The sequence below is a fragment of the Felis catus genome, chromosome D1, assembly GCF_018350175.1.
Source record: "Felis catus isolate Fca126 chromosome D1, F.catus_Fca126_mat1.0, whole genome shotgun sequence".
Taxonomy (NCBI): Eukaryota; Metazoa; Chordata; class Mammalia; order Carnivora; family Felidae; genus Felis; species Felis catus.
The window spans coordinates 14573739-14591672 of NC_058377.1; the positions used below are offsets into that span (position 1 = coordinate 14573739).

At 46.2% G+C, this 17934-nt stretch overlaps 2 protein-coding genes across 7 annotated transcripts in view; both read right to left on the reverse strand.

The window, feature by feature from the left end:
• The window catches only part of BUD13 (BUD13 homolog), a 308262-nt gene extending 299863 nt beyond the window's left edge, over positions 1 to 8399 (reverse strand). For all 5 annotated transcript variants that reach the window (XM_006936661.5, XM_045038340.1, XR_006585963.1 and 2 more), the window contains exons 1-3: positions 6641 to 8399; positions 3951 to 4044; positions 91 to 175 (exon numbers count right to left, since the gene is read on the reverse strand). In XM_006936661.5, coding sequence (XP_006936723.4) covers positions 91 to 175; positions 3951 to 4044; positions 6641 to 6783 — 322 coding nt within the window. In that variant the 5' untranslated portion in view covers positions 6784 to 8399. The remainder of the gene's footprint in view (positions 1 to 90; positions 176 to 3950; positions 4045 to 6640) is intronic.
• Positions 8400 to 8549: 150 nt separating this feature from the next.
• Positions 8550 to 17133, reverse strand: ZPR1 (ZPR1 zinc finger). 2 transcript variants are annotated; one of them, XM_003992390.5, is made up of 14 exons: positions 16913 to 17131; positions 16575 to 16736; positions 16095 to 16185; positions 15648 to 15718; positions 14821 to 14907; positions 14555 to 14677; positions 13900 to 13947; positions 13669 to 13735; positions 13183 to 13253; positions 12351 to 12440; positions 11758 to 11868; positions 11030 to 11116; positions 9877 to 9942; positions 8550 to 9146 (listed from the first exon to the last, which is right to left on the reverse strand). In XM_003992390.5, exons 1-14 carry the CDS (start codon positions 17081 to 17083, stop codon positions 9012 to 9014), a joined length of 1380 nt encoding a protein of 459 aa, XP_003992439.1. In that variant the 5' UTR covers positions 17084 to 17131; the 3' UTR covers positions 8550 to 9011. The 2 variants fall into 2 exon arrangements, with proteins under 2 accessions (XP_003992439.1, XP_019666873.1); XM_019811314.2 differs by lacking the exon at positions 11758 to 11868 and having other exon boundaries at positions 16913 to 17133.
• Positions 17134 to 17934: the final 801 nt, after the last annotated feature.

A 17934-nucleotide genomic window follows, 5' to 3' on the forward strand; every position in this document is an offset into this window, starting at 1 on the left:
ATGCCTCTAAAAAAAAAAGTGTAGAGAAAAAAAAAAAAAAGGCTTCCCCTATAAATGAGAAATTTAGATTTATCTACTGTTGAAACTAACCTCCTAGAAGCTTCCATTTGGCACTGGAACGAAAGGCTTCCATCTGCTTGACCTCTTCTGGCCGCTCATCCACAAACTCAGCCACCTGTCAGAGTTAGGACAACTTACATTGAGAAAATCCACAGGATCCGGTCAAGGAGCACTACTGTTTCAGGAACCTAAAGCTATCACCATTCCCATTCTCAATGCACATGGCACACACGAGTCCAAAACAGCCATGAAGAAACATATAGAAATATGTAGTGGTCCTCAGTTATGTTTGTCCTATGAGATGTTTATCTGATTGTCACTGGATAGTTTAATTATACATCTTTCTCTGACTAATCAATTTTCCTCCAAATGTGAACTTCTTCATTACAAACCTTCTTTATCAACCTGTCAGGTGCACAACTGCCCCAGGGAAGCTGAAAGCTAAATTCCTTTCACCTTTCTACTTTTATGTTATATCCAGAGTGACAATACAGGCCGGCTCCCTGGCACTCCTATCGCTCATCAAGGGCTTCAGGCTCCTTATGAAACCTTTGTTGTCAGAGGTAGTCACAATGACAGATCTTCTTAAATCCAACCAAAAGAAATCATTAAGAAGTACACAGAATCACAGAATCTTTAAGGGATAAAAACATTTCAGATCATCAAAATTCCCAAACAAATCTGGAATATTCTTGTATCCTTGATAAATGATCACTCACCCAGTCCCTCCCTGACAGGGACCCAATTAATTTACAGACAGGGAACTCATTATATTACAAGATAGTGCATTGTATTTGGGGGCAGTGCTAGAAAGTCCTTAGTTTTATTGGACCTGTACCGACTTTCCTGTAACTTCTTTCCAGTAACCCTAGTTCTGACCCTGATGCAACTGATGCCCTTTCCACAAAACAGACTGTCAAAGATGGCTGGTGTTAATAAATTCTAGTTAAAGAGTAGCAACCATGTGCCAGGTACTGTGTTTGGGGTTTTACTTATATTATCTCACTCAATCCTCACAACAGGCCTGCAAAGAAAGGTTCCACACTAATAAAGAACAAACTAAGACTCAGAGAAATTAAGTAAATTTCTCAATGTCACAAGCCAGCAAGTGGCAGAACTGAAATCCAAACCCAGGTCATAATTCACCTCTATTTCTCTGTATCACTCCTCACGTAACCTGGTTTTGAGATATCTCACCAGGTAATAAAAGCACAGGCTTGAATTCAAGCAAGATGAATTGAGATCTAATCACCAGCTCTGCCACTGAAAATGTGTGCAGCCTTTGGCAAGTTATTTTCTCTAAGCCTCGATTTCCTCATTTGTGAAAGGACTCAAAGGATTGCTATGAGGATTCAGTGAGCTAATTCATATAAGCTAAGCAGCTTGGGACATGGTAAATGCTCAATAAATTACACGTATTATTCTTGTGCTCCCACTGCTATCGTACTTGTCCTAATTATTTTGCCATTGTTACTAGTGGTGGCGATGGTCTTGCAGTAACAAAAATGAATTCAATAATCAAGACCTGTTTTAACCAGAGTAGAGAGGAGTGGAGCTAAAGCCTTCCTCGCTCAGGTTTTAAGGCAATCATAAGAGCAAAAGACAGTATCGTAAAGGAAAATTAACAGACTTGACTATAGAAATTAAAATTTTTAAATGTCAAAACTACTATAAATGAAAAAACAAATAATAAAATATATCTATAACAGGTAAGACAGGTAATATATTGTATTACATAAACACCAAATCAATGAAAGAAAATTTTAAGTCCAACTTTCTAAACAATGGAAAAAATACCAAAAAATTCATAAAATACGAATGCCCTATAAACATAGGAAAAAAATTATTCACTATTTTTCTAAGAAACAATACCATTGTTCACCTGCAAACTGGCGTAAGTTCACTATTATTTCTGTTGTTGTAAATAATGCTCCAGTATTGATGAAGAAATGGGGAAAATGGCATTCTCAAACAACTGTAGGGGAAGGAGAAACTGGTACCACCGTTTGGAAAACAATACGAGAATACAGCTCAAAAGGACCATACTTTCTAACCTATTAATTCCACTTTGTGGGGATAAAGAAACAAACAGATTTCTACAATGATTTATGCACAGAGGCTTCTCAAAGCGCTATATTTCAAAACAGAAAACAATCCATACGTCCAGTAAGAGAACAGGTTAAATTAATGTATACAATGAACTACCACTGAAACCACTAAAAATCACATTCTCAAAGAATATTTTAAAGTCTCACTAAAGTATTCACAACATATTATTAAATGAAAAAGCAAGCTCCAAAACCATAATTCAGTATGATCTCAATTATATCTTAAAAAATAAATAAAACAGAAGTCTGTATTATCTATGGATTAAAGAGACGGGCATCCAAATGGGAGCAGTTGCCATCTCTGGATAGTCACAGTATAAGTGATTATTGTATTATTTTCAGAATTGTAAACTTTCTTATAATTTCCAAATATTCTACAATTAATATGTATTGCTTTTGGAGTGCCTAGGTGGCTCAGTCAGTAGAACACGTGACTCTTGATCTGGGGGTTGTGAGTTTGAGCCTCACACTGGGTGTAGAGATTACTTAAAAATAAAAATAAACATTTAAAAAATTATGTATTGCTTTTATAACATAAAAAAAATTTTGTAAACATTAATTGACTGGTTCTGACTGAAACTAAATTGGTCACTTATGATCACTACTTCCCTTCTTCCTTTTCTTTTGTTTTTAAAGTAATCTCTACACCCAACATGGGGCTCAAACTCAAAACCCTAAGATCAAAAGCCACTCGCTCTACTGGCTGAGCCAGCCAGGCACCCCACTATTTCCCTTCTAATTACTGATAAATTTTCTCTTAGATGATGTACTACAGAATATGCTGGACATCAACATTCAATATACTCATCAGGAATTCATTTTTACAACTTTAGTGCAATACAGCCCAACAACAGCTCTCCTTTTCACCTTGTTTCTCAGCAAAGTTTCCATGACGGTAATAATTCAAGATTATTTGCCTATCCGTTTGCCCACTTGGTTCTTACTCATCCTTCAAAACTCAGTTTGGATATTTATTTACTTCCTTGATAGAATCTCCCAGGAGAATAAAAAAATGTGCCACTTTCCCTGTGTTCTAATAGCACTTGGTACATATGTGAAATGTCTCTCCACCATTTATCACATTGTTGAAATTATTTGAAATTCTGTCTCCCATCTAGGGTATCATCTCTAAAGTACAGACACTAAGTTTTATTAACCTACGTATCCACAATACTTCGACAAAAGTATACAATTTTAAACTTCGTTGAATCAATGAAAAACAAGGAGCAAATAAGTTTCCTGTAACTGAGCCTGAACACTGTTTGCAAGGTACATTCCAATAAACTGAACTATGGTTAATCGTAAACATATTCTATTGCTGATGTTGAGAAATTTTGCCACTCTGGGATTAGTTCCCATTCCCAGGCTAACAGGGCCCTCCATAAACAAAGAAAACAGTGCACAGGCATCATCAAAGAAGACTACTTTAAAGCATCTTTGACGGGCATCTAGGTAGCTCAGTCGTTAAGTGTCTGACTCTTGACTTCAGCTCAGCTCATGATCTCACGGTTCATGGGTTCGAGCCCTGCATCAGGCTCCAGGCTGACAGTGCAGAGCCTGTGTGGGATTCTCTCTCTATCCCTCTCTCTCTGCCCCTCCTGTGTTCTCTCACTTTCTCAAAATAAAAAAATAAATAAAATAAATAAAAATAGCTCTTTGAAAAGTGTCACCCCTTTTCTGCCCTCAACGTTCCCCCTTATAAATCTACCCTGTACCGGGAATGGAGATTGAGAGACAGGCTTGCATTTCAAAGTCCTCATCACAGACTCAAAAGATACATACCACAGGCAAATCTCCATCATCTTCCTCTTCCTCCTTTTCCGGTTTAGTGGTGGAAATAGATGTCCAGCTCACATCATCATCCACGATCCGCATTCTAAATGTTAAAAAAAAAAAAAAAAAGAAGAAGAAGAAGAATCAATCTTGGATAACAGCCTACAAACACTACAGATTGTAGCATAAAGCTCAAAATCCTACAAGATTCTGCAAGGTCCAGTCTTTGCCTATATGGCCCACTTCATCTGGTACCCCTGCCTCCACAAGTTCACTACCTCACTTTTGGTGCCTGGAATGAACCAAATTCCTTACCACATCAGTTTTCACATAAGCAGTTCCTTCCCTCTGTCTGACCTACTCTTCTCATTCTTTACTAGAAAACTCTTACTCATTCTTAAGATCCTAGCATACATTTAACTTCCCGGAGCATGTCCTCCTTAACTTCTCCCCTTATTTCCCTCAACTAAGAACCCGTGTTACACATCCTTGGAATACTTTCATTGCATTAATGCAAAGAAAATAAGTCAATTCGTTGTGTAATTAGACGTTTAAAGCCTGTATCCCCATTAAACAATAAGGTCCGCCAGAATGGGGACTAGGCCTTCTCATTCACAGGGATATCCTCAACGCCCTGAAGTAACTGGCATAGCAAGTGCGTACTGAATAAACGTCGGTCACACAAACCATGGATGAGTCCAAATAAATAACAATGACTGCCATAATGTGAACAGTTCTGTTTGAAAAGCCAGTATCACTTTATACATCTCTAAATCTTGTTTGATGTTTATTTATTTTTGAGAGAGAGAGAGACAGAGTGCCAGCAGAGGAAGGGCAGAGAAAGAGAGACACACAGAAGCTGAAACAGGCTCCAGGCTCTGAGGTGTCAGCACAGAGCCCAAGACAGGGGTCGAACGCACGACTGTGAGATCATGACCTGAGCCACAATCAGACGCTTGACACGTCCAGGCACCTCTACTTTATACACCTCTAATCATAACCATAAAATGCTATCATTATTACTCTCTTTTATTTATTATGGGGTAGCACAGCGGGGGAGGGGCGGAGAGAGGAAGACAGAGGATCTGAAGTGGGCTCTGTGCGGACAGGCTGACAACGGCGAGCCTGATGTGGAGCTCAAACCCACGAACCCTGCGATCACGACCTGAGCTGAAGTCGGACGCTCAATCGGCTGAGCCACCCAGACGCTCCAATTATTACTCTATTTTATTTTTTTTTTAATTTTTTTTCAACGTTTATTTATTTTTGGGACAGAGAGAGACAGAGCATGAACGGGGGAGGGGCAGGGAGAGAGGGAGACACAGAATCGGAAACAGGCTCCAGGCTCCGAGCCATCAGCCCAGAGCCCGACGCGGGGCTCGAACTCACGGACCGCGAGATCGTGACCTGGCTGAAGTCGGACGCTTAACCGACTGCGCCACCCAGGCGCCCCTATTACTCTATTTTAAAGATGAGGAAACAGGCGTAGAGAGACCACGTGTCCCGCCCACAGCCACACAGCTCACAAAGTGGCACAGCTCGGACTCAAACTGTGGTGTCACTCCAAAGCTCAAGCTAGTTTCACTGCGTGGCACTGTCTCCAAAGAATCCACCCAAGTCAGGAGGGCAGGAAGACAGAAAGCGAGAATAGGCAAGAATCAAATCAGGAAAGGAAATGGGTTTGTTCTTTGGAACTGGGCATATTGGTTCCCTAGGGCTGCCTAACAAAGTACCACAAGGTGGGTGGCTCCAAACAACAGAAACTATTCCCTCACAGTTCTGGAGGCTTTAAGTCTAAAGCCAAGGCGTCTGCAAGGCAATGCCCACTGGGAAGGCTCTAAGGGAGGACGTTTCCTTGACTTCGGATAGCCCCAGGCATACTCTAGCTAGTGGCAGCCTACACCCAGTCCCATCTCAGCCTCCATCTTCACAAGGCTGTGTTCTCCCTATGCCTCCCCCCACGCCCAAGTTTCCCTCTTCTTAAAAGGACACAGTCATACTGGATTTAGCACCCGTCGTAATCCACTAGGACCACATCTTAACCAATTACATCTGTAAAGGCACGATTTCCAAAGAATGTCACATTCTGAGGCTCTGAGGGGACATGAAGGGGGCAAGGGCGCTATTCAACCCAGTACAGCGGGCTACAAAGTTTTCTCATTTGAACAATGGGGATATTAAGAATACCAACTTCGTGGTAGTATCATAAAGCTTAAATAAATTCATCTACGTCTAAAGTACTTAGAACAGCATCTGGTGCATGACAAGAACTGCTAATAGCAACACTATGAAGACCAACAGGAAGTAAGCATAGGTCTCTCACTCAGAACCGGAGTCCCTGGGATTGCTGAACCCCACAGACAGGTTCTGGGCCCTAAATACCCAAACACGGAGGCTTTGGATGAGCTCCACCATTATTCTCAAGGCAAGATACTCATTCTCTACAGGAGTGGACGGAACGCTACGAGGGCGGGAAAAGAGGAAAGTTACAGCCGGGCTGGAGACGTCGAAGATACCGCCCAGGGGCGCGAGGGGTGCGCAGGGCGCCAGAGCGGGGCTCCGGGCTCCGGGCTCCGGCCGGACGAGCCCTGCGAGGAGCGGGACGGGCGGCCCGGAGAGGGGGAAGCGCCGGCCGAGGGCGGAGTTGGGGAGAGGGGCGGCGAGTCGCCTCAGGCCCCGCCCCGCCAGAGCCAACTCACCCCTTGCCGCCGGCCCCGCCAGGCTTCGGCCGCTTTCTGCGACGCCTGCGACCCGACTCAGAGGCCCCATCGACGCCGGCACCTGCCCCAGACAAATAACGCTTCAGGTACTCGGCCTTGGAGACCGGCGGAGCTGCCGCCATGGCAGCGGCGGGGGCGGAGAGACGGCTCGGCGCTGGGGACAAAATTCTTGAACGCAAAACGCACGGAGCGGCCTTGAGGAGGCGGGGCCGGGACCGGAAGTGGTGAAGAGCTGTGAGACCGGCCTGGGGTGACACGAGAGCGCGTCCGCGGGGTGACGAGGGGCGCAGCCACGTCCGGCGTCCCTCCGCCAACGCAACGATGGTTTTGCGTGCGTCTATCCATCTGCTTTTTCAACAGGTGGTGCACCAGCACGAGGCCACCACCACGACCCGAACAAGATCTCTGCCCAAGGCAACTTCAAAAGCACCAGTGTCAAGGACAGGGGCCCTGGAGGGGCAGAGTATGGAGTCGGGGCTCCGTTGACTTCCTAGCTGTAGGACCTTGGGCAAGTCATTTAACAAAATGGGGAGAATGGCACCTAACTGCGTGGTTGGGAGGAACGAGATACTATTACTGCGTGAAGTGCTTAGAAAAGTGTGTAGCGCACAGTACATATTACCAGTTATTTGTATTAGTATAGGTTTAGGTGGGGGAGTTTAGCTCTAATAGGCTTCTAAGAACGACTCAAGAGAGGAAGTCAGGAATTCCAAACCCAGTGTAATTACTGTGAAAAAACATGGTTTCCAACCCCTGAACTTCCCCGTGTTTGATATCATAGGTGGCCCCTAACTATCGCTTGCCTAAAATCTTTCCAATGAAAAGGACTTGTTTCTACTTTCAGCATAGCAAACCAGGGAAGCTAGAGAGGTTGAATTCTAATTCTCAAGTATGTTTCACAAATGAGAAAACAGAAGCCTGGTGAGGTTAAGGAAGTTGCCCTAACTTCACACAGCCAAAACATGACCCTTGGGAACAGAGGCTAGCAAAGTGAGGTGCAAGAGGTAAATCCAAAGTTTTTGAAATAAAATATTAGCTCGTGTATTTTCCTTATCTCATGATAAATTTTTGTCAATCTGTGACAGTATATTAGTCAAGAAGGCTTGTTATACTTTGTAAGTACTCAGAATTCAGACTACATGTTCAAAAAATACACGTATTAAAATAGGTGCATGCATAAACTTGTAGCCACTGGCTTATCCTGAGAGGTCCAGCTCAGGCCCAGGAAGGAAGACAGACTATGTCTCTGAGGGCTTGTGGGAGGGGGATACTGGACTGATACAGGGCTTCATTAGCTGGAGGGCCCCATGGGTCCCCCTGCAGACACAGCCCTGTGTTGGCTTCTAGTCCACTTCGGTGGATCTAACTGAACAGCAGAGCCCTGCCTCTGCCCTGCTGTCAGCAGGCATCTGAATGCCTCCTCCTTCTGCTCCAACAAGCATTACCAGAATCACCCTCTCCACCCCATCAACCCATCTCCTGCCCATGTCTCCAGTTCTACCACTCCCTTCCTACTCACTTTGGCCTGACAAGTCCCAAGCTCAGACCCCAACCCTATCTCCCCCAAAGGGCAGTTGAGCAGGATTAAATTTATGCCCAGTGGCACTGGGCTTTGCCCTCTAGTTTATTAGCTGCATCTGGTAAAGCAAATGCAGGAATTATGGACTTGACCTCAAAAATCCACTTTAAGCCCCATGGCTGGAGGGCTTTATTTTGTTCAGTTCTGTGGTATGCCTGGCCCAAAGGAAGCACTCAAACATCTCCTGAAGGAATGAATGAAATGTCATCTCCAATCCCCAAATTGGCTACCCTGGGGAAAAATTTTCCTCAGGAAATTGAATTCTACTAGCATAGTATCAAACAAGGACAGAGTGAATTCGGAGGCCAATCCTGTTGGAAAGCCATCATTTTAATGAGAACTTCTCCTGTGCTGACTCCCTCCCCTCAGAAGACTCTTTTCCTGTTGAAAGCCAGTATTTTCTATTCCCCAACCAACTCCCAAACTCCAGATATCGCTGTCTTCCATCTGCAGAGTTCCAACCCTAGCAAGAGCATTATGTGGAGGGAGGGTAAATACTCGACAGGAAAAAAAGCGATGATGACATGCCCCATGGTTCATTTCTGGGTTTCTTCCCAGGCCAATTCAAAACATCCAAAATATGGTCCAACAGGCTTGCACTTCTGTGACAAACTGTTCACAGACTGTGCCCACATCTCTGACTCAGACCAGGTGTCCTCCCCCCAACATGGGCAAGGCCTGGTGGGGAGGACACCCCCAGCCTTTCCCAATACTAATAAACAGCCCCTTGGTCTGAGCAGCACTGGAGGCGGGCTCGGGAACCATCCACTACTACCGCTGTGGGGCCAGGCCTGTCTCATAGCCCTCTGTCTTCATGTCATTGAGCCCTAGCTCCTCGTTTTGGTCAAATGTGCGCTTATAATGCTCCACCTTCATCTCAGGATCATCTTCAGGTGCATACACATTCTGCAAGGTCAAGGACAGACAATCAGTGCCTGTGCCACCCGGCTATCTGCCCCCTCACCCCACCAGGTGGCTTCCAACTCCCGCCTTCCCAAAAACTTAATGAGTTTTTTTATTCTAAAGGCCTCCAATTCCCCATAGCTAGTCTCAACTAGCGAGCAGCAACAGAACCCAACAGAGTCCCAAGAATGGGACCCTCCAGCCCTAGACAGAATTAGGTAACAGTCTGTCTAAAAAACTTTCTATCTGCACCTTCTTATGAAGAGTATAGCAACAGTCTTAATCATAGAGAGACCTTAAACAGTTCTGCCTGACCAACAAAAACTGCTCAATAAATGTTAAAGTTATTATAAATCACCAGAATATCTCTCCAGTCAGTTTAAAGCCTCTCCGGTGTCCTATTTCAGCCTCTGGACAAGGCACCATTTCTCCTCACTCCACAATTAGATTTGCAAAATGACAACTCCATTGCTAGGGACAAGAGCTAAACTAGAGAAAGAAGGAGCCTAGGAAGGAGCTTCCCCCCTCTTGACACACACTTATAGTCTCTCCTGCCTGCCCTCACTTCCTTAGGTCTCAAATTCTAAGAGGTCTCAAATTCTAATATATAAGAGGCTCCTTGATAAAGAGCAGTTCATTTAGAATCACGTCTCCAGCTTCTGGAGAAATAATACATATTCAAGGAAGGTCAGAAAATAGTTCTCTGTTAACTATCAGGGAAGGTCGACCGTACCTGCAAGTAGCTGTTTCCTGCTGGATCATTCATAATAAAGTGGGCCTTCACGTTACCCTCAAGGATCTAAACGAAAGAGAATACAGCACATAAATTTTACATCCCTCCTAGTAGGAAGGGGCTGGTCTACCAGACAAGAACCAACCCAATTTACGTGGCAGAATCCCCAAAAGTTTTAGAAACTGCTGAAATGAGGTACCTCTCAAAGTGGAGCAGAGAAGACCTAAAATAAAGGCTGTATGAAAGTTACTTAAGAAGCAATGTGACATCCTGGATCTCATCTCCCATTCCACATAGGCCCCTTCTCCCTCCACTCCACCAGAAAACTGCAGGATTCACACTATGGCCTAGGGGGCGCCAGCCTAGTTGAAGGATGGAGGTCTGGACAGGAAGCAAGACCGGGAGGTTAAGAATGTGTTGTTATTAGAAACAGACGTACACACCCAGCCCTATTCCCACACTCAGCTCTCAGAACACTGCCAGCCAAGTAGTCCTCCTCAGGCCAGGAAATGGAATACCCACTGATGGGGTGAGAAGCCCAAGAGGGAAAACCTCATGACACTGGCACTGGGGTTTTATAGCTCAACAAAGGGCTAAGCTAACTCCCCCTACAAGGAGCCTGATGTGAGTGAGATTCACCTCCACGCTGGTGTTTCAGCCCTCTGCTTTTAAGTTGACAAGGACTATCAGCTACCCGAGCAAAGCCCCAACCTTTGAAAGACAGAAAGTTAAATGGAAAAAAAAAAAAAAAAAAACTTAAAAGGAAATGGAAACTATGCAAGGAAAATAAAACATCAAAAAAATACAAACCAACATCAACATTCTCATGAGAAAAAAAACACTACATCCTTAAAACAACAGGATGCTACTTGGAAAAGGGAGGAGGGAGAGTATTCCAAAACCCGAAAAAAAAAAAAAAAAACTCTTGGAAAAGTAGTATAAATGAAAAACATGAAAAACCCAACTGCAGCTACTAAAGCGCTCCAACAAAACAAGGGAGAAAACCAAGAAAGAAGAGGACACGGCCTATCGGAAACCAGGAGAATCCCCAACAAGTTGGTTAGGTGTTTAGAAGGTGGCAGGACAGGGTATGTGGCCTCTTGCCCACTGGCACCCCAGGACCACACGCACCGAAGGGCCAGAATCAACTCACCTGGTCTAACTTCTGGCTGAACTCCCGCAGTTTCTCCATCCGGCCAGGGTTGGAACTGTCACCCAGTGTGAAGGGGTTCTTGGTCACCTGCAATAATCGGCATCCAAACTGCTAGAATACCAGGTTTGACCATTGAGCTCGTGGGGAATGGCAGGACGGGGCCCAGTCGGGGAAGCCTAGGTGTCCACACCACCGTCCTGCCCTAGGCGGCCACTGCTAAGAATAGAGATTAACCTGCCAAGATGACAACTGGCAATACGAAACACAAAGTATAAAATGTCCTGACGGCACAAACTCTCGTTCCAGTTTGAAAAAGAAATGCAAAGTATAATTTATAAAGACAAAATGCCTGACGACTGAGAATCAGGTAAGTGAAATGGCTCAAGAGAATAAATATATGGGCTAAATCAACACACATGCCTATACATGTTGGGGAGCTGCAGGTTCTGGAAGGACCCTCCTCCCCACATTTTACAGTGAAATGAGTGACTTACCCAAAACTACAAAATGCCTACAATGTTCCAGAGGTAAGCCTGAGAGTTTCCATTCAGAATTTCCCGTCAACTTATCTTCACAACCCAAACTAATATTTAAGTCTCTCAAAATCAGCTTTAAGGCAAAGAAACCCCCAGTTAAGAGCTCCAAAAACCAGGGCGTGTGAAGCCTTCTAGCCCCCTCCTCACAGCCACACTGCTGAAGCGGCCTTGCGCTATACTCAGGCAACTCACCAGTTCCCGGATGTCTTTCAGTAGCCCCTCCAGTGTGGTGAACTTGCCCCCAAGGACGGCCATTCCCAGTTCAAATTCCAGCTCTGGGATTTCCACACTACACGTCTCAGACTGGGAGATGAGAGTCAAATTAGGCTTGAGAACAGAAGCCTCTTAGAAAAAGCTAACCAGAGTCCTCCTGCCAAATTAATACTGCCAGTGACAGTCTGGGGAGAAACCTGCCCCGTTCTCTCCGACTCTCCAGTTAAAGCCAGGCTCATGCCTCTCCGTGTAAACCACAGAAATGGAACCACCCTAATAAAGCGACATTCTGAGTCATGGCTCCAAGTTGCCAAGTATCCTGTCATTAAAGACCAGAGACAAGAGCCCTTACAGACACTGGAGGCATAAAGCTGCCAAGTCATCAGAGAGAGTTTATGGGTCACCTCTGAATCTGTACTGCCTAGCATGGATTAACTCTACTCAGGGATCCTGAAACCCAGGGAAGTTAGGTGGTACCACACGATCCCAGGATGTAATTTTAAAAAGGCAATTTCCCCTAGATAGAGACAGCTATGCGAGGCAGACAGACACTTTTCCAAGCAGGATGTTACCTTGAGCACGTCTCTCGTCAAATCTGAGGGATGTGTGATGTGGAAGGTGATCCTGGTGCCCAAGGGTTCTACTGCACCTCCAGATTTCACCTGCACAGACAACAGTGGTCAGGAACAGCAGCAGAGAAGATGGGATCCTCCCCTAGGGCCTGGGAGACCTCAGAAGGTGGGCGGGGGGGGGGGGGGGGTTGACCTCCAATCAGGCCCACTAACAGCTACCAAGGACACAGCCTTGTAAACTAGCAGGGGTGGCAGTCACCCAAACCGAAGCCACCAAGAGCTGGCCGGGAGCCTGCCAAAACTTACCCCAAATTGCCACCAAACTCTGAATTTGCCTTTGAAAAAAAACTGACTCTTCAGGTTGAAAGGGACTTTCAACCGCATGTAACATGTGGATGCACCTTATAATGTTCTGGGTTCAGAATTTAAATAGCTTTAAAAACAGTAAGAATTTAACCAGCTTTCGCTTGGGTACACTCAGGGAAAGGTAATGTACAACGCTCCAAGGCAGCCAATTCTATTTTCAGAAAGAGCTAGAAAGTTTTTTATTATTGAGTCAAAATCTGTTTGCCTGCACTTCCAATCCTTTAAGAGGTGGATCAAAAAAAGGGTCTCTCAAAAAAAAAAAAAAAAAAAAAAAGAGCGAGCACACCTCTCTCTTCCATATAACCAACCTTTAATGTCTTTAATGAGTTATAGTCTAACTTTTTTTCTTAATTCCCAGTTCCTTCAAGGACTCCTCACCCTGCCTTAAATCCAAGAGAAAGACCCAGCTTCCTCCCACTTCATCCCAAAGCAGATTTAGGACAGATCAAAGTTAAACAGGGGTTACCTCATTGGTCCGATGGCCACAGCTGTCACAATTGGTAGCCATGATGATAACCTCCTTAAAGTGGGGGATTTCTGGAAGACGGGAGTTAAGGAAGTCTGCTTCCAGGATAGCAAGAGCACCTTCTGGGGAAGAACAAATCCAAACCTTCAACACAGTTGCGAGTCCTAGGACTGTAGGAAATAGGTCACAAGCAGTAGCCTAACTCAGGCAGTTCTACAGAAGAAGGTAACGTTGCAACCCACGGCAATCCTTGTTCACAAATAATTGAAGATAGGACTCAGGTCAAACACAGGACCCTAAAACCATGGCCTCATTCTCTCTTTGAACCCAAAAGCCATGGTGCACAGTCTCATCAAAGGCAACACCTTCCTCATCGCTTGCAATAAAACACATGCTTTCCCTTTAGGGAGGACTCCTCCCCAGCCTGCATACGCTCTTCGTGCCCGAGTTACAGGAGGAGCAGCCCAACTGCCTGACAAAAGATACGAACTAGTTTCATGTTGGTCTGAGCCGGAGCATTGCATTCTGGACAGTTTGTGTTGAACTGCAGCACCTGGAAGACAACATGGGGACGGAGGGTGAGCCCAGCTCCGGCTAAAACCACACAGTAGGTGAACGAGCACGCAGTCGCCGCCCACGTTGGTGGTGAGGGACTGAGCAGCACCAGCCTCCGCCCACAGCCGTGCTCCCTCCTCCGCAGCAGCCCATGGCACTCACTTCGTTTCTGAGATCTTCCTCTTCTGGCTTCTCCTCTGGTGCCTCAGCCTAGCGCAGCAGAGATACAAATCACACGCTGGCGCATACACCCCAGCTTCCCAACACCCTGCCTCGGAGTGAGAGAAAATATTCTGGCCTGTGTATGTCGGCTGGCCATATGCGTTTAACAGAGAAACCAGGAAGCAAAGCCCCAGTCCACGGAAGAACAGAGCTTAAGATAGGATCACAGTCACCAGCAACCTTTGTTGTACAGTTTATCCTAAGTCTTTTTAAAAAAAAATTTTTTTTTTTTTGCATTTATTTATTTTTGAGAGACAGAGAGAGATAAGAACACAAGTGGGGAAGGGCAAGGAGAGAGGGAGACACAGAATCCAAAGCAGGCTCCAGGCTCTGAGCTGTCAGCACAGAGCCTGATGCAGGGCTCGAACTCATGAATTTGGAGATCATGACCTGAGCCGAAGTCGGACGCTTAACCGACTGAGCCACCCAGGCACCCCTAGTTTATCCTAAGTCTTGACATGAGCTAAGAGACGCACAGACATGCGGAGATAGGGTACGCAGGGCAGCAATGACAAAGGAAGATTCCACTGATTCCAAGCAATCCAGAGAGCAAGATAATGCCAGAGCATTCTACCGGTTTCTTCCGTCTACTTACCTGGAGCCCCAGCATCTCTTCCTGTTGTACAGTCCGGTTATAGTGTGTGATCACCAGGGCATGATCTTTCTGGGGAGCATGTGGGTTTTCCACAAAGCTGTTTCCTGAGGGATCATCAATGATCTGATGGAGGGAGTCATTACAACAAGAAATTACATATGCTCTTCCACCTACCATCAGACCTCTCCGGCACCAGTGGAAAAATCCCAGTCTTAAGGGTCTCTCGTCCCCTAAATCTAGGGAACCCAGAGTTCCTCAGTACTCACCAGAGTGAAAGGAGAGGCCACTCGCTTTAGCTCTTTCAGTCTGACAATGAACTCATCAATTCTTTCAGCTACGGCTTCTTCGTTTGCCTGACATGAACAGATGGTAAAAAGCATTGGCCCTGCTGATAGACCCCACTCCCTGTCAATCCCACACCACCTCCATCAGGAAGTCACCACCTGTCTTAGTATAAGTGGGAAAAGAGAGACTCAGACTTCACAAGAAGATACAGCATGTAAGTTTGGTTGTGCCAAACAAGATCCAATTTCTCACTCATTCAACCATGTATAGAGCCCAGGCACTCACGCCAGTTTGGAAATACAACAATAAATAAACCAGAGTCCTTTCATGGGGCTCCTCAGCCAGTTAGGAAGACACATGACTAAATATGCAATTATATTACTTCCTTTACAATAAATATAAGGTACGGTGGAACGCTCAGGAAGTAGAGATGAACCCAAGGGGATTAGGAAAGGCTCTTCAGAGGTAGTATCATCCTACCTGTCTGAGATGAGGTCTGAATCTACACTGGGAAAAGGGAAGTAGAAAAGATAGTAGATGCAAAACAGACAACATCCCGGCAGCTACAGCATCACCATGTGCTTCCCCCAAAAGTTCTCCAACATTTAATCAGAGACAGTTCAGCTACATGGGAAGCTGAACACTCTGTTTGGATACATAACTATACGTATACACACATAATATATACATATACACGTATATACATATATACATATATGTACGTACATACATATGTACATATATACATGTATATATGTATATATGTCGTTATTGCTTGAGTTGCTGCAATCAGAAAGCCCCAGCTTACCCTTCGTGTGGGCTGATCCTGCTCCAAGCCAGAGATAGCACGGCTGATCAACCCTTCAACGGTGGTCAGGGCTAGTGAATAAGAAAAAAAGACAAGAGAGTCTTGACTATGCTATCAAATGCCTGTATGACTCTGAGCAATTCGCTTGAACTCTCTGGGCTTTGATTTCAACTGTAAGATGAGGAGGCCTGGAACAAGGTTCTATTCCTTTGTAACAACAGTGACGCTAACATTCTGTAATATGCACATTACAGTCTATCACACTCTACTGTCTCAAGCTGTTTTATCTTAGCTTTCGGTTTATGTTGAACCAATGAAGACCACAGCAATACCACACCCAAACCCATATACTAGCCACCAGGCCCAGCACTAGGGTTCTTGCAAGAAAGCAAGATTGTAGCCAGGCATGAACAATGAACAGCCCAACCACCCTGATCTTATACCTACCTCCCTTCTGAGTGAAGGCAGGAATTTCAAAATCCAGCTCCGGGATGCTTGTGGTGGCAGAGTCCGTTTTCACCACTTCTCTGTTCATGTCCTGGGCAGAAAAATTTTCAGTCCAGAGAGGTCAACAGTACAGCTTCTCGGGAAACACCCAGCAGTTTCTTCTCTGTCCATAGCAGGGGGTCCGGACGACTCCCACCAAATAGGCCATGCATGAGCCCAGCTGCCCAAATGCTGAGAGTACTATTCATAACAACTACTACTCATTTCATTCCCTCTGACAAAATAAAATGACAAAGCACTTTCACAAGCCTTATCTGACCCGAACATCTGACAGCACCAACATCATTTTACAAAGGAGGAAACTCAGGCTTGGGCACCTAGAGGTATTCATTCGTGGCCGCGCCGCCTAGACCAGAGCTGTGACTCCAGTCCCCAAGCCCTCTCTTGGACACTAGGCTACCTGCTCTAGGCTCCTCTCACCTCCTGGGTCTTGACGGTCAAAGCGTAGCGCACTCCCTGATCCTGGATCCTGCCTGCGGAGTGGATCTCCGTGTTGTTCCAGCCACAGTGCTCACAGGAAAAGGAGCTCACGATTATTTCTCTGAAGAAGGGGACCTTGGTGAGCAGGAGGCGCGTCGTGCCCTAAGAAAGCAGAAAGCAGCTAGAAAGAACCAACGAAGCTCCAGTTCCCCGTCTACCGACCCGCGGGCGTGCCTCGCCTCCGGGTCTCCAACTGGGCCTACCTGGGTCGCCGACCCCACAGCCCTTCCCCGCTTCAGCTCAACCTCCCGCCGCCCGGGGCCGCGCCCCCGCCTCACGTTGCGGTAACAGTTCATGCACAGCGACTCGATCTCAGTGGGCTGCTGCTCCTCATCCTCGGCGCTGATGGGCCGGAACAAGTGCTCGGGGGCTGGAGCCTGGGCCGGAGCGGGTGAGGGGGCTGCAGTAGCCGCCGCGGCCCCAGGCTCCACAGCCCCGCTAGCCGCCATCGCCACCACGCGCAGCTCACGCCCCCACTTCCGCCTTCCGCTCTTTTCGTGGCCCCACCCCCTTCCGTCACTTCCGCTAGCTGTCGCCCAGTCTTTTCTTAAAGAGGCCGCAGATTTGGGACCCTAGGGAACGGTGTCTGGCAAGATTTCTCACTGCTGGGATTCTATGGTCCAGACTTCCAAAGCCAGCCGGATTCAGGCTTTGCCTCCACCACAGTTCAGGCGTTGCTTCCCGGCAGGACGTCCTCTCAGACCCAGGGCACTGTTTGGCTCCTTCGCAATAGCTCCATCCTACAGGGTTCTAATTATTGTCCGTAAATACAAGAGCCTTGATGGCAAGAGGCTTGGCTTGTCCCTCCCTACCCACAAGGAGGTGCGGTCCAACCTGGGCTCTGGCTCCACTCCATTGTTGGGCCAGACATTTGCTTTGGCTATAGATCCCCCTCCCTCAGTCCCTCAATCCCTCTCTCCCTTTCTGTTCTCACTCCCTATTTCTGTCCTTATAAACACCTGCCCAAATTCCAACCTCAAATACACAGCCCTCATTTTTACTCCCGCCCCCTCATCCCCAACACATCAAACCCCGGCTGACTCACCCCTCCTAGTTTCCTAATTAACAACAAAAACAACTCTTTTTTTGGTAAACTTTCCTTTCTGGTATCTCCTCTCCCTGGGCACCTCTCCTCCAGTTCTGTTGCTAAATCTAGGGTGTCAGGGAAGAGGTCCAGCCTGTGGGTATGATTAGGCCAAATTCATATGGGGTACTGAGAACCCTGTGCCAGGCAGGCTGCATGGGGAGGAAAAGGTGTTGGACAGGACATTCCCAAAGGTGCCAGACGGGGTGTATTTAC